The 20,377-nt window shown below is 54.6% G+C and overlaps 9 protein-coding genes across 9 annotated transcripts; 2 read left to right on the forward strand and 7 right to left on the reverse strand.

The window, feature by feature from the left end:
• Window positions 1-66: 66 nt before the first annotated feature.
• Window positions 67-769, forward strand: NUU61_001692 (CHY zinc finger protein; the record flags this gene model as incomplete). Its single annotated transcript, XM_056652274.1, has 6 exons — window positions 67-71; window positions 159-202; window positions 267-340; window positions 408-469; window positions 533-634; window positions 688-769. The coding sequence occupies 6 exons, from the start codon at window positions 67-69 to the stop codon at window positions 767-769; spliced, it is 369 nt and encodes a 122-aa protein (XP_056513341.1).
• A 291-nt stretch (window positions 770-1,060) lies between these two features.
• On the reverse strand, window positions 1,061-2,199 carry pre6 (proteasome core particle subunit alpha 4; the record flags this gene model as incomplete). Its single annotated transcript, XM_056652275.1, has 5 exons — window positions 1,061-1,409; window positions 1,474-1,861; window positions 1,908-2,023; window positions 2,083-2,089; window positions 2,172-2,199. 5 exons carry the CDS (start codon window positions 2,197-2,199, stop codon window positions 1,061-1,063), a joined length of 888 nt encoding a protein of 295 aa, XP_056513342.1.
• A 1,018-nt stretch (window positions 2,200-3,217) lies between these two features.
• NUU61_001694 (putative RNA binding protein (Arp)) lies at window positions 3,218-5,374 on the reverse strand (the record flags this gene model as incomplete). Its single annotated transcript, XM_056652276.1, has 4 exons — window positions 3,218-4,147; window positions 4,263-4,969; window positions 5,073-5,130; window positions 5,219-5,374. 4 exons carry the CDS (start codon window positions 5,372-5,374, stop codon window positions 3,218-3,220), a joined length of 1,851 nt encoding a protein of 616 aa, XP_056513343.1.
• Window positions 5,375-6,694: 1,320 nt separating this feature from the next.
• NUU61_001695 (condensin subunit YCG1) lies at window positions 6,695-10,234 on the reverse strand (the record flags this gene model as incomplete). Its single annotated transcript, XM_056652277.1, has 2 exons — window positions 6,695-8,101; window positions 8,162-10,234. The coding sequence occupies 2 exons, from the start codon at window positions 10,232-10,234 to the stop codon at window positions 6,695-6,697; spliced, it is 3,480 nt and encodes a 1,159-aa protein (XP_056513344.1).
• A 212-nt stretch (window positions 10,235-10,446) lies between these two features.
• On the forward strand, window positions 10,447-11,626 carry NUU61_001696 (cysteine synthase A; the record flags this gene model as incomplete). The annotated part of the gene is made up of 2 exons (XM_056652278.1): window positions 10,447-10,564; window positions 10,629-11,626. The coding sequence occupies 2 exons, from the start codon at window positions 10,447-10,449 to the stop codon at window positions 11,624-11,626; spliced, it is 1,116 nt and encodes a 371-aa protein (XP_056513345.1).
• An 82-nt stretch (window positions 11,627-11,708) lies between these two features.
• On the reverse strand, window positions 11,709-13,030 carry NUU61_001697 (uncharacterized protein; the record flags this gene model as incomplete). The annotated part of the gene is made up of 3 exons (XM_056652279.1): window positions 11,709-12,323; window positions 12,409-12,868; window positions 12,927-13,030. 3 exons carry the CDS (start codon window positions 13,028-13,030, stop codon window positions 11,709-11,711), a joined length of 1,179 nt encoding a protein of 392 aa, XP_056513346.1.
• Window positions 13,031-13,763: 733 nt separating this feature from the next.
• On the reverse strand, window positions 13,764-14,447 carry NUU61_001698 (translocation channel protein TIM22; the record flags this gene model as incomplete). Its single annotated transcript, XM_056652280.1, has 3 exons — window positions 13,764-14,099; window positions 14,188-14,283; window positions 14,352-14,447. The coding sequence occupies 3 exons, from the start codon at window positions 14,445-14,447 to the stop codon at window positions 13,764-13,766; spliced, it is 528 nt and encodes a 175-aa protein (XP_056513347.1).
• A 604-nt stretch (window positions 14,448-15,051) lies between these two features.
• NUU61_001699 (uncharacterized protein) lies at window positions 15,052-16,924 on the reverse strand (the record flags this gene model as incomplete). Its single annotated transcript, XM_056652281.1, has 2 exons — window positions 15,052-15,259; window positions 15,330-16,924. The coding sequence occupies 2 exons, from the start codon at window positions 16,922-16,924 to the stop codon at window positions 15,052-15,054; spliced, it is 1,803 nt and encodes a 600-aa protein (XP_056513348.1).
• Window positions 16,925-18,093: 1,169 nt separating this feature from the next.
• NUU61_001700 (STE20 family serine/threonine-protein kinase) lies at window positions 18,094-20,214 on the reverse strand (the record flags this gene model as incomplete). The annotated part of the gene is made up of 6 exons (XM_056652282.1): window positions 18,094-18,361; window positions 18,429-19,073; window positions 19,131-19,732; window positions 19,788-19,955; window positions 20,021-20,088; window positions 20,166-20,214. The coding sequence occupies 6 exons, from the start codon at window positions 20,212-20,214 to the stop codon at window positions 18,094-18,096; spliced, it is 1,800 nt and encodes a 599-aa protein (XP_056513349.1).
• Between the last annotated feature and the right edge of the window lie 163 nt (window positions 20,215-20,377).

A 20,377-nucleotide genomic window follows, 5' to 3' on the forward strand; every position in this document is an offset into this window, starting at 1 on the left:
CACTTGGTTCCTGAACTTCCCCCCGACTCTCTTCCATTGCCTTTTGGCTGACTTCGAATTCCCGCCATGTGGTGAGCATATTTCTTGTTGATCTGCTCTGAAATCCTCTTTGTCAAATAATTGTCGTAATCGCCGAAGCTAACGTTACCCGCTCGCAGTAAACACATCCTCAACGCCCAAGTGGCCATCCGTTCTGCTTGCTGTATGCTCGACACACGTGCCCATTTTCCCTGATAGAGGACTCATCGAATATTTGCTTCAAAAAGGTCGGAAATGGTTTGATTGCGCCGAATGCCACCAGGAACAGGAGTCGCATATGCTCCAAAAGTCCGCCGAGATGGTATGGTCTCCAGTCTTTGTATCACGCCAGTGCATATATCCCGGTATTCTGATCTTTGAGGGGATAGGTGTTTGCTTGTAAAAAGTGCAAGAAGTGTTTCCGCAAGGATGCCGCCGAGTTCGAGGAGAGGTATGCCCATCGAAGGCCATGCGGTGCCAGAATCGCGGGGGATTGACATTCTTTTTTTGAAAGCGACGAGTACTGCCCGCATTGTGACAACCACTTCGTCCTCGAGGCCGTGACGCCGAAGCCTTCACTGCAGGTGGAAGGCGATGATGCGCGTATGGATAGCAGGTTAGTCGAGGCAGGACAGCTCTTTTACGTGGCGGGATACTAACGTCCACTAGAATGCTCAAGGACGACCGCGTTCGCGCCGATCAGGAACGGTCGCTCTTTAATTTCCGGGACGTGTCTGACCGAATGGGATAGAGATGGGGGTGTAGAGTTTGGAATTTCATGATGCTGACGATCTGATGCTTTTCTGCTCTTCTGCTCTTCTGCGATGATTTATTTGGGATTTAAAAAAGGTGATAGACCGACGCTCCCACAGCATCAATACCCTGGTGTGCTTTGGTGTACAGTACGAAAGATAGTAGGCACAGGGCGTGTGTTCAAAAGATTCCATGGTTTTGATTTCTCGTAAAAGAGACCAGCGCTGTAAACTAAAACAAATTCCAAGATCCATTGGCCTCAGGGGACCAGATACCCGTCGAAGCCAGTCTAATCGGCCGACTCCCGCGTCGACTCTGCCGTCTCGCCGCCGCCGGGTCGAGTCAGAATAGCAGCAGTAGTGGTCCCCGTGCGACCGGTCTTCTTCTTGGCGGCTTCCTCCTGCTTCTCGGTCTCGATAGTCTTGACGTACGACTCGATCTGCTCATCCGGCAGCATCTCAACGGTCTTGCCGGGCGCCATGATAGCGACCTCGATGTTCTTTGCGCCTGTCTGCACAACCTCGAGCAGCGACTTGATAGTCAGCTGGATGGTCTGCTCACGGTCCATGTTCTCCTGGTGGTTGCGCTCAAGGAACTCGCGGACGGTCTTGCTGGAACGGCCGATGGCGTTGGCTTTCCTGTAAACAGAAAGAGTTATCAGTCAAGGGTCTTACACGCTATACGGTATATATAAACACATACCAGGCCGAGTAGATTCCCGATGGTTCCGTCTGGTACAGGCGCGGGGTGGAGTCGTTCTTGTCGAAGCCGACCACCAGCGTACTAATACCAAACGGGCGCACACCACCGCTCTGTGTATACCTCTGCTGCACGCTGGCTATATATTTCGTGATGTATTCGATGCTGGCGGGGTCCTCGACCGTCAGACGGTGCGATTGAGCCTCTAGCCGGGCCTTGTCAATCAGGATGCGGGCATCAGCATTGAGTCCAGCGAAAGCGAGACAGGCGTGGATGTCGACCATGGCGATCTTCGAAGGCGTAATGCGGGTATCTTGGAGCTTGAGAGCCGAGCGCTTCTCGCACCCGAGGACGACGATGTCCGTGCCTTTGACACCGACGGCGCAGGTGCCTGTCATTTATCTACCATCAGCAAATTGCTTACCATAATATTGTACCGGTTCGTAAAGCTGACGAATCCGTTGGGTGTCGCTGCTGGGGATCGGGGGATATCGTCTTACCTCGCTTCACAGCCTCCATGGCATATTCCACCTGGAAGACGTGGCCATCGGGGCTGGAGGGATGGTTAGGAAGAGGTTTGGGGAGCTGTATATCGGCCTGAAGACTTCATACCTGAATACTGCGAGAAGTTAGCAACCAATATCTTCTATGGAGGACCAGGAGCTAAGGGAGCTGGTCCGTGGGGGAGCTAGGTAACTGACCTGAAAGAGCTCGGTCGTATCCGGACATTGTGGATTAGAGATGATGGAAAAGCTGAGACGTAAATCGATGGACCAAGGAAAGAAAAATGGGCAACAGGACAGCAGAAACGTAGCAGAGCGCAGAGCAGTCGGTGATGGCAACAATGACGAGGTCCCGGGCGGTGGACGCGAAAGCCTGCGGTTGCCTTTCGCTAGCGCAGCCGCGCGGGTAACCTCAGCACTGGATGTGCTTGAACACTCGATGGACTGCAATTTGAATTGCAATTTGAAATTCAGGTTGAATAGCAACTCGATACAAATGTCTAATGTGCAAATGAATAGTAGTCATCAAAACCACCGGGTTTACTAGGGCTGCAGTAGGTAAAAATGCCGCTCGATTTCCACACCTCCGGATCCTATACAGGAACATCCAGATGGGAGAAGACATATATAAATATCCAAAACAGTCTTTTTTGTTGCATTTGCATGGATGAAAGAGATCCTCCGATGCCTCAAAAGTAAATCCCCAACACCCCCAACGGAGTCCGAACCATTGTATATCCCACCCATGAGATCAATTCCATGAATTCTCCGACGCTTCCCATGACCAAAGAGTGCAGAAAGGGGACGCACAAAAAGCTCTAAAAAAAATGCAATGTCAAAGTAGGTCGAACGCTCAACCCAGGCTCACAATGCGTCCATGTTCAAGACCGCAAGGGCCAGGGGGAAAATTCCAATCGTACCCCCGAATCAAATAGATCAAATAAAACAGACGCGCACCAGATGAAAATCAACATGGGGGAGATTTCAACCGACTGAAGATCATCCCCCAAAGCACAGGAGACGGCGAGGCGAGAGAAGCACAAACCCGGAACCGTCGACACGCTACCCGCCTGCTCCTTCCCACCCGATGCACCGGAACCGCAGAATCCCTTATACAAATGCGTATCAACGAATATCAACCAACGCATATACCTGCCACAATGCAGGGCTGCAATATGGACAACGTAATTGTGAGAGCCCAGTCCCTGGATCGGGCTTGAGTGATAGGGTGAACGATCTCCCGCTTACGCGGGAGACTTGTTGGCACCGGCGCCGTTACGGCGAGAGTGGGGGTCATCCGCCACTGTCAGGCCCCCAAGGCCTGTTGACAAAAAGGCAAAGGGATCACTGGACCCATCAGAGCCATAGAACGCTCCATTCGAGGCGCTAGTTGACGGCACACCATGGTCCGCGCCAGTGAAAGCGGCCTGCGTGGCCGGGTTCCCGAAGGAGGCGGCCGAGTGCGAGGTGCTGGTCGAGCCATACCCCGAGTTCATCTGACCCATCGGGGGGTACGCAGTCGGGGCATTACCCAAACCACCAGACGGCAGGGCGTAGTTGTTCGGTGGGCCGCCAAACTGCTGGCTGAATCCACCGAATCCGCCGGCGGTGGATGCGAAGGGCCCCGGGGCGGGGGTGCTAGCCATAGAATTGGGGCCCATGCCGAATCCCGACGGAGGGTCCATGGGCGAGGGGAACGCCGAGTCCGCCACGACGGCAGCGCCTGAGCGAGGCGCACCGCATCGGAGGCAGTTAATATTCTTGGCGAAGTTGTGGTAACCGCATCCCTCGGAGCCACACTTCCAGTCACCAGCACGGAACGGAACCACTCCACCATTGCCACCCATGCCACGGGAGTGGCCCATACCGTGACCGCCGTGACCCATGTGAGGCGGCATCATCGACGGCGGGCCATAGCCGTAGGCTCCGTAATTCATTGGGTCCGGTGCAGCCGCCATGGCGGGGAACGAGCAACGGAAGCACGCCGTACGACGCTGGAAATTGGAGAAGCCGCACGACGGGCAGGTCCAGTCACCAGGGCGAGGTCGGTTCTTGGATGGCGGGAATGGAGTAAGAATCTCTGCTGCCCGGTCCAAGACTCGGCTCGAGGACGGCGACACTTCAATTGCCTTTTCGTTTAGCGCCCTGCCGTTCATGCACAGGCTTTCGGCAGCCTAGTGTGATATTAGCGGAAATCCAGGAAAAGAAGATGAAAATGAAAAAAAAAGCTAGAGATCCCCCAAGGGTTGAGGTGGCCAACAATGGGCATGAGGATCCAATTGAACGCACCTCCTCATGGGACGAGAAGACCGCAAAGCCGGTCCCCGTGGGCTTGTGCTGGTCCGGTGTCCGCAGGGTCCAGAAGGCGATCGGACGACCACCAAATTGGGTAAACCAGCTCTCCAACTCCGATTGCGTGGTATCGTGGGGCAGACCGCTCAGGTGAAGAACCTTGCTCCGCTCAGCCAGGAAGGCGCGGACATCGGCATGGGCATCCATCGGACGAGTCAGGATCTCAGGGTGCTCGTGCGGCGGCTGCGACTTGCGGATCAAACCCCGCAGCACCCGGGCCAAGGTAATTGACTCTTCCATCGCACGGCGGGGCGAGGCAGGGGCCAAGGCTTGCAGGTGGAAGGGGAGGTTGTGCTTGATGGGGGCGGACGATTGAACGGGTTCCACCTCCAGGGCCGCACAGATGTTGGAGAGAGAGCTGGGACCGAAGGGCAGCGACTCGGGGTGGTGGGTCTGCCAGCGTTGATATTCGGTGCGCAGGTCGAAGGTGCGGGAGTGCTGCAGGTATGCGGGCAGCACCACGGCCTTGTCTCGGGCCTCGCGGGGCAACTGCACCCGCAGATCCCACGAGTCCAACGTCACAAAGGCAAACTCCAAGTGTTTGCTGGTGAGGTGTTCCTGGGCGAAGGCATCGAATCGAGAGACAGCATCACGGAAAGTACCTGCCGAACGAACATGTTCCCATGTCAGGGTGGTCAAGCTCGCTTTTCCACTGGTCAGCCGATGGCCCCAATAACCACGAAAGGCGGGAACAGAACGAAAAAAAAAAAAAAGGTACGATGAATTGGAGGGGTGGGCGCAACTTACTGCAGAGTGGCGTGATGGGAGTGTTGACGGGCTTGACGAGAACACTTTCACGGTGCAGCTAAACCATTGAACAAGAAAAATATTGGTGAGCTTCAGGCTCTCGGGGAAGAGGATTTTCGAGTAGAACAACGTCGGGGGGAGTGTACCTCCTCGCAGGATTTGGCGTCCAACAAAATCCAGCCCAGCTCAATCACCTCGGCGGAATCTTTGGTAACATAGACGCCATGCTCATCGCAGGTGGTTGCAACGTGGATGACAATGTAGCGATCCAGCTTGGGGGTGGGTGCTGAAACGGCCGCCATCGCTGACTTGGTGCCAACGAAGCGGCAGGGGAAGGGCCCGGGGGACTTGAGGGAGGGGAAGAAAAGGCGCCTCTGCAGGATCAGCAGAAGGCAATGGGGGAAGAAAAGGGGAGAAAGAAGAAAACCCGGAAAAAACAAGAAAAGCCCGGGGAAAGAAAAGAGAGAAAAGGGAAAGGGGGGGAGAAGAGGAGAAAAAGAGGCTTGTGGAGCGACCAAAAAGAAAAGTTTCGGGTTCACGGGGCGGAGATTACACTGGCATGAGTAGCATTATGTTACTTTCTATTTCTTCTCTTGTATTTAATTGTCTTTTTTGTCTTTTTAATTGCAGACAATTCATCCCCCCTGAAGTCTTCTCGGACTCGCAGTTTCTACGGTGCAACCCCAGCCGGTCCAGATCCCGGATATACATCGGAAGGCCAGGGGGACTGATTGATTCATTGATCATGAATAAACAATGAATATGATGATTCTTCCTCTTCTACGCAGTTCTACAGCGCAATAGATTCGGATTAATTGCGCATGGTTGCCTTTCCAAGTGGATACCTGTCAGAGCATGGCCTGAGCAGCTCCGATATCAACGGAAAAATGGCCCCAGAACAGACCAATTGACTCTCGGCGACCGGTGGAACAGAACGGAGAGGCAAGAAAAAGAGAAACAGAGAAAGGGAAAATTCCAGCGATTCGGTCGCGGGCCTTGGGTCGGCGTTGCTTGAATCCGGTGGGATGGAGTATACCGGCTGATTCCCAATGGGCGCTGCCCTGGAACGCCGTGGACGATAGATGATATTGAGAGTGGTGCTCTCATTCTCTTGACTATCGTGACTATCTTCGCTATTCTTCCATTCGAACATCGAAACACCGAAACATCCGACAATCGATCGGCATCACGTGGCGATGACAGGGTCACGTGTTGCTTTACTAGAAACTATGGAATAGTAGCCTGTCAAGAGAACAGCAGGTTGTTCGAGACGTTCATATGTGAAATTCAACCTGTAAGCAGTCGGACGTGGTGATGAAATATTCTCATCGAGAAATTACGAATTGGCTTGGCCGTTTAACACCCAGACTCGATATCAAGATATTGATATCGAGCAGTTCTGCCATACAAAAAAGAAGAAAAAGAAAAACCAATGGGCAAAGACCAGGATCCAATATAGGAAGAAACCAGAGTACCGCAAAATAGACAGGCGTCACATCATGTACAACAAACCCACCCAAACCCAGCATTTCCAAGACACGGGAGACCCCCCAACCACGACCAAACGCCGGAGCCAAGAATCAACGGCATTAAGAAAAAGAGAGAAAAGAAAAACACCATCATCACTCATCAACAGCCTCATCCTTGATCACAGTTCCCCGGCTGGTGTCGTGGTCATCCTCTTCGGCTTCTTCCATAATGCTGGGTTCCATAGGGACCATGTTCCGGCTGGCAGCATCACCCTCAACAGAGGGGCGGACACTCCCAGATCGCACACGGCTGTCATCGTGGTCACCCTCATCTTCCTCCATGATGCTCGGCTCGACAGAGACATGGCGACGACTAGCAGCACCAGTAGGTTCCACAGAGCGACGCACACTACCGGAGCAGACACTGGCAGCATCACTCTCAGGATCCTCGGTGCCTTCCCGAGGGCGAGTGCTGGCGGCACGCGCATCCTGGGCCACGGCAAGGATCTTGAGGACAGCATTTTTGGCCTTAACCAAGGCATTGCGGCTGGAGGCTTCACCGGCGAGTCCCTCTTCGATGGTCTGGTCCAACAGCTCCTTGACCTCTTGCGCCAGCTGGACATTATCAGCGTCAATTTCAGCCCCATTGGCGCTGCGGATGCTGGTGCGGAACTGATCCTCGCCTTCAGGCGCACGCGAGCTAGAACGGGAAGGTACCGTGGGAGCGGCAATGTAAAGCTTGCTTAGCAATGAGAACAGAAGCTTGCGCTCTTCTTTGGTGCAGCGACTGTTGCCAGCACTGACACCGAGCACTCGCTCCAGGATATCCTTGACCAATGCGAGATGCACCCACCCGCAGGCGCTGGAGCTGGCAGCTCCACCGGCCAGAACACGTTCTCCGCCGAGGCCAACGACCCGGCGCTCGTCAGTCCATTCAGCAAGCATTCCAAGAACACCAGTCATGAGCGCCTTGACCTCGCGCTCCCCGATGCTCTCATCAATCTCGCCGTCACTATCCTCCTCAGCTTCAAGCGAGTAGTGTTCCTCTGCGGCGTTGATGACGGCACGGATTACCGGAACAGCCACACGTCGCATGTGGTTGGTGTTGGCAACACGGGAATGGCAGTACACAGGGAAAAAGTACGCGAGAGATTGGCGGAGGGCAGGGATTTCACGCGTGCGGGGGTGGAAAAAGGACACCACGAGTGACTGCAGCAGAGACTCCACGGCGGCTTGGTTGAGTTCCTGGATGGCGGGTGGAACGTTGGGTCCAGAAGGAGTGAAGGCGCTGGTGAGGAGCAACTTGGACAACGCCATGGCTGCTCCCGATTGCACGCTGGGCGGCGAGTTGGCTCGAAGGGCTCGGGCAAACACCTTGAGCAAGGGTCTCTGGACGGCAGGCGGCGTCACTGTCTCACCATCCGGCTGAGTAACTGGAGTAAGCAGTGAGGGATGTGTCGTGACCATATCGCAGAGAATGTGCAGTGCCGTTACTTGCAATGCATCGTGGCCCTTGCTGTAACAGTGAATAAAGAGTGTCATGTTCTCCTCGGCGAGATTCTAGAGTTCTGGGGTTAGCAAAATATCACTCTCTACCATATGTCAATGTCGTTGACTGACCTTGTCAAGCAAACAGCAAAGACCCAAACACAGAAGACCGCGCTCCCGAATCGGAGCCTCGTGGCTTCGGACGGCAGGCACAACAAGGTTGTTCAGCATTGTGACTAGGTTGACGTTCTGCTGCAAACTACCCTGGACATTCTGAAGCATACATTGAGCAATATGCAGACATTTCATGTTCACCACAATCTCGCGGACGATCTTCGCCTTGGCCTCTTCCTTGTTGAAGGGAGTTTCATCTTCTGAGGCGGGAGTCTCAGATCGGTGACGGCTGCTGGTGTCGTCGCTGATTTCAGACTTGGCAGACACGAAGCTATCCTCGGTGGTGATGGTGTCGTGAACCTCGGCAATGGCTTCTAGGACCACGCTGCAGAACTCGCTTTCGGCCGCAGCATCGGCTCCACAAACACATCGGAGGGCCTCAATGGTAAGCTTGGTGCAATCTTCTGGAAGTTCAGGAACTGCTAGAGATTCTCGTAAGAGAGAGAACATCTTCCGTCGGCCAACCTCGTCACTATAATCCAGGGTAATGGCAATGTGAAGCAATTGTTCGACAATAAACTCGTGCTCGACGGCATCGTCATCATTTGCATCACCGGACTCTTTGGCGATCCTCTTTCGCTCCAAGAGATCGGTGGTATACTTAGAGAGGAAGTAGGCCAGTGCGGTCACTTCGGGCATCTTCTCATCCGCAAGACTGTCGTACTTGCCTTCGTTCTCCACGCGACAAAAGTCATTAAATGATCGGAGCAGGAACGCGGATTCGGCTGTGAGAGATTCCCAGAAAGGCTCATCAAACACCACCGCCTCGCGATAGTCTGCACGGCCCTCCCAGAAGCTGCGCATTGCTTCATGGGCGATGCCACTTTCCATTCCGGAGTTGACCACGTCAATTCTCTCCAGGAGTTCCAGCAGGGCATTGATATTGGGAGCAGAGCGTTGACCGGTCACTCCCTCGTTTTGCCCACTATTGGTGCCGGCACAGTCCTCAACCCATCGGTCGAAGAAGAGCTTGCCGGTTGCCTTGCGCACACTTTCATCACGATCTCGCAGACCCCAGCGAAGAAGCTTTTCTCTCATCGATAGAGAAAGATGGCGGAAGTCACCCAGGGTGGGCAAGAGACGCGAATAGAGCGCTCGCCGGGTCGCTGCATCAAGATCGCGGGCTCGCTCGAGGAGATATGGCAGGGTGACGGGGGCAAGTGGAAGATTGGTGAGAAGATTTTTCCGAACATCGGCACTAGTGTCGTTCTGCATAATCTCGATTAATTTCTCGAGAAGAGCAGTGGAATTATCCTCGTTGCCATCGTCCTCTTCGTCATTTCCAGCCAGTCGTCCTAGGCCCATTACTGCTTGCACTCGTACGGAGGACTCCTTGTCACGAATGCGCTTCAGCAAGCCCTGTCGAATAGTGTGATAGAGATCGTCATCGATTGACTCAAGCGAATTCACAATGTGGGCGATGATCTGTGTGGCGCGGAACCGCACCATTTTATCCTTAGCAGCCACGAGAGGCACCATGAGGCCAACAAGACTCGAGGTCAACCGTGCACTTGGGGTTTCAGGGAGAACTTGCATCTCATCTTCATTGTCGGCATTGGATGTAAACATCTCGCCATCCTTCTCTGCGGCATGAACCAAGAAAGTGCCCACGAAGCGCAGAATGCGATCGCCGACAGGTTCTGTCTTCTTGATTGGAAGAATTCGGAGGAGACAACGGCCGACCTCAACATTAAACTCTTTTTCGGCGACAGTCTCCTCGCCTGGGATCTGTAATCCCTCCTGCTCTTGGTCTTTGGCCTTATTATTTTTCTTGGAGGCGATGCCGCAACACGACTCCTGGAGCTTGCGCAAACGCACCACAAGCTTTCGGTGGCCGGTGGTAGATCGCTGAGCGTCCACAAAAATTGAGCACACATCGCGACGCAGATTGGGGGACGACGATGGTAGTGCGGGTTCTTCAGGGATCGCAATTGACGGGGTGACAGAGGCGGCACGCCCAGATGCAGAGGGCTGTGCGGATGACCTCCGTGTGGTCGCAGATGTCGAACGGGCGGCGACTCGACCAGGCATGGTGTTGGGTGTCGAGGGGCGATTAGTGTAGGTGGAAAGACACCACGGACGTCGCGGGGAACATAAACGCAAGGAGTTTCGGGCGGTAAACAAACAGCCCAAACGGGGAAGTGCGATAAGGGTCACGTGTTGGATGACTCATCCCGAGTATCGGAGACATTGAAGGCGATGGAGGGACGGAGAACCTCGTCTCTACCCAATTGCACTCCAACATGTTTCGTCAAAGCATCCGCCGCTTTGGTACCACCGCGCTTCGTGCTGCGGAGGGGTCGACTGCATACGCCACCCATGTGTCCATGGTGCAGGGCGTCGTCCATGGCCTGACGGAAGGTTTGTCCCGCTCCCGGCCTGACCATACTCTCGTGCATATAGAGCTAACGTATCCCCTGCGCAGCGATCGGAAACACTCCGCTCATTCGGTTGAAAAAGCTTTCCGAACAGACTGGGTGCAATGTGCTTGGAAAGGCAGAGTTCCAGAACCCCGGAGGTAGCGTGAAAGACCGCGCGGCACTGTTCGTGGTCAAGGATGCCGAAGAGAAGGGACTGCTCCGGCCAGGTGGCACGGTGGTTGAGGGTACGGCCGGCAACACGGGCATTGGTCTAGCGCATGTGTGCCGGTCAAAAGGCTACAAGCTGGTGATCTACATGCCCAACACGCAGTCTCAGGGCAAGATCGACCTGCTCCGCCTGCTGGGCGCGGAGGTGTACCCGGTCCCCGCTGTGGCATTCGACAACCCGCAGAACTACAACCACCAGGCGCGACGCCATGCCGAGTCTCTGGAAAACGCCGTATGGACGAACCAATTTGACAACACGGCCAACCGCCAGGCGCACATCGAGACCACCGGCCCGGAGCTGTGGGCGCAGACCGGAGGCAAGATCGACGCCTTCACCTGTGCTACCGGCACCGGAGGCACACTGGCCGGTATCACCCGCTACCTCAAGGCCACCAGTGACGGCCGCGTCAAGAGCTTCTTGGCCGACCCACCGGGCAGTGTTCTGCACAGCTTCATCCAGAGCGGTGGCAAGCTGGTCGAGCGCAGTGGCAGCAGCATTACCGAGGGTATTGGCCAGGGCCGTGTGACAGACAACCTCCAGCCCGACATTGACCTGTTGGACGGCTCAGTGAACATCAGCGACGAGAAGAGTATCGAGATGGTCTACCGCTGCCTGGACGAGGAGGGTCTATACCTGGGCGCTAGCTCTGCGCTCAACGTGGTGGCTGCCAAGGAGGTCGCCGAGAAGCTGGGCAAGGGCAACACCGTCGTAACGATCCTGTGTGATGGCGCCTACCGGTATGCGGACCGGTTATTCTCCAACACCTGGCTGGAGAGCAAGAACCTGCGGGGTGCCATTCCGAAACATCTGGAGAAGTATATTGTGCTGCCTTGAGCGTCTAAAGTGTATGAATTGTGAATAGACAAATGTATTTTGGACCGTCGATCCCAGTCAAGCCCTAACACCTTTACGCCTTTCAGTCGATATGACCACTGGAATTCTGCACAACAGTCAGGTTTCTCGCGCGACCATACCCGCTGTATCCCACGCCCCTCAGATTCCACTGCGAGTGCTCCTGCTGCGTGTTCCTCGCGGCATCAGTAGCCCGACTGACGATCTCTCTGCCCGGCCCAGGAGATAATTCTACCTGCGCAGCCCACAACACCCAGCACCATTTACGATCCGGGCTAGCGCCAGTGAGTCGGGCCTCGGTCCAAGACAGGCCTTCATCACCGGAAACTTCAACCCGAGCAACGGGTCCGTCCGCAGCCTGTGGAAGCGCATATCCTTTCACCTCCAACATTCCAGACGCCGGCACAGAAACAGTCTCGTCATCACCGGGAACCGCGATAACAGAGTTGATCGGTGTCTCATACATGGGCGACGTGCAAGACCAGTACTTCTCTGCCGATGCACGGTCGATTGCGTCCGGCGGGAGGACCTTGTAATCGCGCTGCTGATAGAAGTTTGGGGACTCGCGACTCTGGACTGTGATGCGGTCGAGCCATTTCACCCATCGAGCACCTGCGATACCCGGGAGAACCACGCGGACGGGGAATCCGTGGTTTGGAGAGAGTGTGGCACCATTCATCTAGAATATCGGAGATATCAACACTGCACAACGATTACCAGATTACCAGCTGGATAATCAAAAGAAGGGAAAGAACGGAACTAACCTCCAGCGCCAAAATGGCATCGCCGTCTTCTCGTAAGCACCTCTCCAACGTCACGCTCGCCCCGAACCAAGTGTCTTCCTGACACCGGACCTGATAGCAAGCAAAAGCCACATGGATCTCACAACCAGGACAGGTATGGGTAGCGTCGTCGCGCAGCCCAGCCCTAAAAAGCACATCCCGAATCCGAGGACCCCTCCACTTGCAATTCATAACGGCCGCATCGCCCCAGTCAATGCCTTCCACTTCGCGCAGCAGCATGCGCATTGCGTGCCGACGGTTCCCGGCACACCCAAGTGCACAGGTGACTTCATGCTGCGCGAACTCTAAGCGAAGCTGGTCTGGAGAGAGAAATAGCGGTGTTTCGACGAGGCCATCGACTCGGATAACGTGCTTCTCGCTGCGTAGGTGTGGAATGGGGCCATGGTTGCGGTCGTAGTTGAGGTCTTGGGGGGTGATGAATCTGGTTGGTAATGAGAATGTGTTGCCAAATATACAATCTTCACCCAGTGAATATATACTGCTCAATCAGCTCTTTGGCGGGTGGTTCTCGATTCAAGGGTTGGTCGGTGGAATAGTCAAGCTGTGCGATTTCTTCCCGAGTACCATTGGAGATTAGGTCCATTTTCTGATCTCGGATAGTTGTCCATGACGTGTTTCATTGGATCTTGTCAGAAGTCTACAGCAGACTGTCATACTATGGGTGCTGTTACGTCACAACTCAGGGAAGAAAAGTCCGACCAGAGGCAAATCTTAGACTTACTAGTACATTAATCAATGAGTATATCTATATTAGCATGGAAAAGCAAATTGAGTATTGTTGGGCCTAGTCTTTTCTTAATTGGATAGTGTTAGACATCCATAGATGATGGATAGCCCGAGTGGGTATCAAAATATACATCTGATGCCTAGAAGTATACATATGAGTAGGGCATAGATATAGAATGATAGAAATGCAATAGACGATAGAGAACTCTGTAGCCAATATCATTTGGTATCGAGTCTGAGCGGGGGAATTTCCGGATGTCTATCCACGCAGAACATGCAGATATTATACAAGAGCGAGTGCAAGCGACAGAGAACAAACAAATCTCCTGCCCTGCATCCTCGGAGTACATCGATGTACCTCGAGGATAGAATATAAACACATTCAAAGCAACACAAAAGAAAAGAAGAAAAGCAACCCGAACACCCACAATGCTTCTGGTCTATCCCGAAAATCGCCACGGCGCCGCGAAGAGTGTACAAGCCGAACAAGGTCAAAAACGAATCGAGAAAGTAAGCGGGACAGTCGAAAAAAAAAAAAAAACCGCATGAATGTAAGGCGAGCCCACGAGGTTCTGACCCTCGAACGAGGCTTACTCCTCCGAAGGCATCCTCATGTAGGCGTCGATAGCAGCACTGAACGCAGCAAAGCCTGCACATCCAGCGGCAGCCGCCTGGGGACCAGCCTTGGCACCCAGGATACCGCCAGTGACACAGCCAGCGGCGACACTGTTGGTGAGGTCGTTTTTAGCGCGGAGGCCCTCGATACAGCACTCGGTGCCCGAGTACAGCGCGCCGACAATGCCAAAGTTCTTGGCCGACGACCACGAGCGAGCACCCATATCCTTAAAGCCGCGACGGACCTGCTCGCGCCAGGGGAGATTGGCAATTTCCCGGCCCTGGGGGGTGAAGGGCGAGTCGTAGGACATCTAGATGCCGACACGGGGCGGTATTAGGGCATTGCTGCAGTCTAATAATGGGGGAGGGGGAAGAAGTTGAGATATGCGCAAAACTTACACTGGCCATGAAGAGACCGAAAGCTCCACCAAGTCCGAATCCCATTGTACCGGAAATGACGGTCTTAATCGGGCACGATTCCATCCCGGCTTGCATCTGTTCGCCCCAAAGACTGTTAGTGTCTGCGCGTCGCATGTCGCTCCGGTTGAAACACAGTGACGAACCATCTTGACCATTGCCTGCTCCTGCTCATTCATGCCCTGCATCCCTGGTGCGCCTCCCATGCCACCCATCGGCGGCGTCATGCTCGGAAAGCTCATGATGAAAGTGGGTGCGGTGAAGCCCGAAGGTTAGGGGTGTTGTGCACGAGGATGCCCGGGCGTTGAAGGTCTGAACGGAAATAGAAGAATCGCTGTAATGCAAAAGGGCGAGAGACACGGATGCCTTTGAGAAATAAAACGGAGCAAGATCCACCCGCGACTCAAGTAGATGCGGCGACTCTCAAATTTATTTTTTACGGCGAACCACGGCAACCCAGATGGCACATCACATGACATCCCGGGCCTTTCTCTTTGGCTCCAGAATTCAAGTCTATTTTATTTTATTTTATTTAGGATTGTTGTCTTCATTTATTCATGAGTTAGATTTCGAGATTTTCATTTTGATTCATCTCAAACAGGCTGGTACAGACTGAAGATAGCCAGAGGGGATGTCCCAAGGATACAGTGCAATGCTAAACAACGCTCTTTCGTAGATGGATGTGTGCAAGTCATAGCCTGGCGTGATTCCGTGGATTGGGTATCATGCCAACGGAGACGTTCAACGACGAGGCCGAAGAAGTAAAGGAAAAAGAAAAGAAAGCAAAGAGGAAATAGTAAATATACACATGAGCGAAAGAGACCGGACAAGAACAGAATCCCCGTCTTAGTCCGCTTTGCTACTTTTGCTCCGGCTGCGAGAAAGAGAACCTGACCGCTCCGGAGAGGGCGAGATGCTCCGCTCCCACTCAGCCATCAGCGTGGAGGCAGTGCGTTGGAGCTTGGAGGGCGTCAACTTGGAGATTGCAGGCCAGGGAAGGCCCTCGGGGACGGTCTGATCGGGGGCGGTGATAGACGGGTTGGTGTCGCCAAAGCTAGGGGAACGGGAGGAGTCAGCGCATAACGAGGTTTTCATAGATGAAATCAGAAAAAGTCGAACGGTACCTAGCACTGGTCCGTGGGCTGCTGCCCTGCGTGATGGGCGATTGGTCGTGCTTGGAGGACTCAACCGTCGATCGACTGGACGACGGCGTGTGCGCCACCTTCGGCTCGGACTGAGGCGCGTCCCAGTCGTCCCAGTCGTCGACCGTATCATCCTCCTTGTCGGCTTGACGGCTGGTGGGGCGGCCGCGGTGCTCGGGGTCGTCGGTTCGGCTTGGGCGGTTGGCGAGGTCGTTGGTGTGGCGAGCGGTCTGGGGCTTCTGCGCCGGTTTATCAACGCCGAATTCATCCCAGAAAGACGTTGAAATCTCTTCCGGCTTGGTGGTTTTACCAGATATTGTGTCAGGCGCTGGCGCTCGACCCTGTGAAGATCCCGACGACCGTGATGATCGGTCCCCCGCTACAGACAGCCGGTCCCGGCTCCGGGAATGGGCTGATGAATTCCGCTTGCGCCCGTTGGGCGGTGCCAACGACCTAGAAGGCGACATGGTCCGGTTTTGTACTCCATTGACAGCATCCTCGCCTACGGTCACTTGTCGAAGGTCCTCTAAAAAGGTCCAGAGACCCTCACGTAGGTCCGAAGCCATTTGCTTTCCGGTTCGCATGATAGTCTCCCCGGACGGCGGAGGCACTGTGTTTCGTAGATGAGTGAGCAAGTGCTCTGGCAGGTGGCTGTCATCGACGGGAGTCCCGATGCTGGAAGTTTTGTTGCGCTCCAATGACGGCAAGGTGGCAGACCGCGGGGCGCGGGCCAGGGGGTTGGATTCTAATGGTGACGGAGCGGCATCGCCACGCTGGGGGATGCCGGGCACGGTGGCAGGCGTGAGAAGAGACAGGGCCCGCGTGTGCGAGCCCTGGAACACCCGTCGGCCATTGGCTGAGATCTTGGAGCCGGCGGTGGCTGCAGCACGGAGACTGCTTCGCTGCTCCAACTCCCGACTGCGGCGTTCTTGGGAAACCGAGGAACTTCCAACCGAGCTGATACTTTGCTCCCGACGGTGCAAGCTTGCCCCATCGGGTGGTCCTGGCTGGTCTGGAGACCGCAGCGGCTTCATCTGCTCGGCTTGGTAGTTGATCTGAGTCCGCTTCCGGGACTTTTCAGCCTGTGCCCACTGCTTCTTGAGGGCTTCGAGCTCGATCTCGGCCCTGTGCAGTTCCTCGCGGAGCTCCATGACTTTCCGGTCTTGAGACGCGATAGCCCGAAGGAAGTCATAGCTATCGTCCGGGCCATCGAATGGCATGGGAGTCCCCGCGGGGAGCGCGGGGGACGGGCGGGTCGAAGACTGCGTGATGGGGGTCATGGATCCAGGCGAAGAGACACTGGGATCGGAGGGGAACACAGCGGGCTGGTTCAAAGCGAGATTGACGGGAAAGTTCAAGGTCAACCGCTTGCTATGTCGGGCGGCGGGGTTGGCACGGGGAGGTAAGGAGAAGCGTTTCTGCTGGGAGAAGGGCTCGGAACGAGAGAGACTGGGGTGAGGGGATTCGGAGGCAGGCTCCGGCTGGGTTGGCGAGTCGGCCGGAGGCGACGGTGAAGTCTGGGACGCATCCGGTGGCGGCCCGTGGGTGACGCCATCCGTTCCCGGGGAACTCTCCATGATGGACCAGCCAGCAGGAGAGACAGGAACGAGTCAGGGCAAAGTGCAGCCGGGCATGGGTGAAGAAAAGCAAGAAAGAAAAGTGACAGTCTGGAAAGTCTCTCCTGAGCCCACATGAGCGGGCCCTGGACCGCGCATCTTTTTCCCCGAGTTGTTTCAGGGGGCGTCACAGAGGTGTACCCGAGGTTGCCCGATGGGGAGGGGAGGCATGCCGCTTTGTCTGAGATACATCGCCTACATTTCTTACTTAGGAATGAATATAGAAATGAACAATAAAGAACACAAGAAGACCAGGAGAGAATCAATCAATTCTCTACCATGTGTTGGATTATCTGCTTTCCCTTCATAGTTGAATCCGTGATCTCGAAGTAAACAGGCATCCCACGCCGCCCTAAGCACACGTTCCTCCGCACGAGGTAATATTACAGCCGCATACCGTCCGTATGGGCTGCCCCACTGCCAAAACCCGTGCTGAAGCTCCCAGGCGCTAAGAAGCTCATCACGTCTTGGCGGGAGAAAAAGGAAAGAAAAGAATAGAGAAAAGAAAAAGAAAATAAAAACAATGATGGAACTTGGCAGACTCGAGGGTATTTACAATGAGGGGTTCGTTGTGCACGCGTCAAGGTCAAAGTATGAAAATAGTGAAGAACGTGAAGAAAACAAATCGCAGTGACGCTGCTGTCGGCAACTGGGCACGTTGCGGCTCCACTCTAATAAGATACCTGGGCAACTATCGCCAGCCCTACTGCCTACTGACCACCAAAGATATAGAAAAATACAACTAGTAATAGACATGCCAATCAATTCCAGCTCATTCGAGTCGTTTTCATATAAATCCTCACGTACATCACACAGGTCAAGGGTAAAAACAGCGAAGGAAGTGAAGAGAAAGTTATCTATGAAGAAAGACAAACAAGAGGCAACAGACATATTACCCATGATAATCACAAGCCTTGCGCAAAGGCCGAGGATACCAACAAAAAATATTACACCAGATGATCAGAACGCCAGGTCCAGTCCCACCATCCAAAAGAAGAAGAAGAAAGCAGAGCGAACGGACGCCAAGGATGCAAGGCCAATGGTCAGTTCGCGGAAGAGAAAATGGAAGGTTATACAAACAGGCCGAAATGCCAGAGTCGTCTATACAGCGAAGGTGAATAATGCGCCGTCTAAATGCCCGGCCAGCGGTTGCGGAGTCCGTCCGCCCAGCGCTGGTAGAGGACATCGGAGAGTTCCTTGGTGTGTTCCATGCCCGGCACGTTCTGGCCAGGCAGGTTGGACAGAGAGGGTGAAGGGGGCTGGGGCTCGACAGTGTGAGTGGATTGTCGACGACGGTGGCTCTTCAGGTGTGGGTTGTTTTGAGCCAGCACGAGGCGTGGCCTCTGGGGAGAGTCCGGCTGGGCAGATTCAGGGATCAAAGTACATAAGCGGGCGTCACTAGTTCATCCCGGTTGGTTAGCATCGAGTAAACCACACGTTCATAAAGAATCACAGAGGAACATACGCTTGGAGCTTTTCGTTCATGGTCCGGATGATGTGGTAGAGGCCCTCCGGATCGGCCATCTCCAGATCGCTCCAGGCTTCGGCCAGTCGTGAAATGGCTTCTCGTTTCTCGCCGTCGCCCGTGGTCGAGAGGACTTCCTGGCAGGAAAGTCCCACGGCTTTGCTGTATGCACGCCGACCGAGTTGGGCCTCTTTACTCGTTGATCCCGGAGAATGGGTTTTCGGGCTGGCGTTCTCATCGACCCCATGCGAGGCCTTCGACGCGCCCATGGCATCTTTCGGAACTTTGTCCGATACACGACGGAATTGCCGAACGGTGGACGGACTGTTACCGAAACTCAAGTCGAGCCCTAGGGGCTGCTTGACACCGCTGGACCGTCGTTTTGTGTTGGCGCGCCGCACCGAGGGAGATCGCTCGGCACCCGGAGCTCGACGGACAGTCGAATTGGCCTGGTGCTTGGGTGGAGGAGGCGGCTGGGAGATGCGCATGTCTTGGAGTAGCTCGGCCGGGTCGGTCTCAGCCTGCTCCTCTTCGTCCCGGGTGGTCCAGTCCGTGCCCTTGGGCACCCACATGGTCGGGGCCTTGACCGTATCAAAGACCCAATCGTCATCATCTTCCTCCTGGCCGGGTTTGGTGATGGTGTTGCTAGCGATAGATAATTAGCCTTTGCGTTGCGCGTGAAAACCACAAGTATGCCCTTACAGAGACTCTGCATAATACTTCACATCTTTAGTCACCCCCCGACAGCCGTCCCATTCCTGCTTGCGTTGGATGAGCTCTTGCAAGGCCTCGGGCTTTCCGGCATTTCGAATAAACTTGTGACGCAGAAGTTCTTTGGCGCTAGGACGGCGATCCGGGTCCTTGGTCAAACACTGTGTAATGAAATCCTTGAAAGTATTGCTGTACTCGTTCCCTTCTAACCGAGGTGCCGGGTTCTTTGGGATGAGGAATAAGACTTTCATCGGATGTGTGCTGGCGTGCGGCGGCTCGCCGTTGATCATCTCGATGGCAGTAATCCCCAAGGACCAAATGTCCGCCTTGAAGTCGTATCCAGCCTGCTGGATTACTTCCGGCGCCATCCAGAACGGAGTCCCCACAAAGGTATTGCGCTGCGACTTGATGTTGACCAGCTGCGCGGCAACGCCAAAGTCTGCCAGCTTCACTTTACCGGTATTCGAGAGCAACACGTTGGCGGCTTTGACATCACGGTGGATCTTTCCTTCGCTGTGCAAATAGTCTAAGCCTTGTAGCAATTCCCGGCAGACAATCGCCACATGCGCTTCGTTAAACACTCCTGGTTTTAACTTGATGGAGGTCAGCGTGAGACTCCGCACTCTTTGACAGGGATGGTCCACGTACAAGGTCCAGACAAGAACCTCCGCCGAGGTACTCCATGACGATCCATAGCTTGTGTCCCTTGAGAAAGCTCGCCTTGTATTGTGTAACGAAGGCACTGGCGCAGGTGGCCAGGACAGAAATCTCCTGTTGAATCTCCTGGATATCATCTTCGCTGGATTCGAGGTCAATCTGCGACGAGATGTTTCGAGTCAATTGCGACAATTCCGACCAGAAAGGACCCAGAGAAAACGTACGTGTTTGACCGCGACAATCTCGCCGGTGGTCTTGTCAATTGCCTTGTAGACCGTTCCAAAACTCCCACCTAGTTGACACCGGGCCATGGGTTAGCCGATCGGACAAACAAGAAATTGACAATTGACGGGGGTTCCTGGCACTCACTCCCCAGCTCCTCCATCATCTGGTAATGGCTCGCCATATCGTCCGCCATGGTTGCGCAAAGATCGGCCCCAACGAGGTTCTATTTACTCCGATCAGACAGGGTTGCGATGTTGACGCGGGCGCATCCAGAGATAGTCAAGGTGAGCTGAAGCTTGACTGAGCTTCTAAACAGCTCTTTGGAGCAGGAGTCACAGATAGAAAAGCGAAGATGG

This window comes from Penicillium alfredii (genome assembly GCF_028826965.1).
Source record: "Penicillium alfredii strain IBT 34128 chromosome Unknown utg000004l_segment0_segment0, whole genome shotgun sequence".
In the NCBI taxonomy this organism is placed as follows: Eukaryota; Fungi; Ascomycota; class Eurotiomycetes; order Eurotiales; family Aspergillaceae; genus Penicillium; species Penicillium alfredii.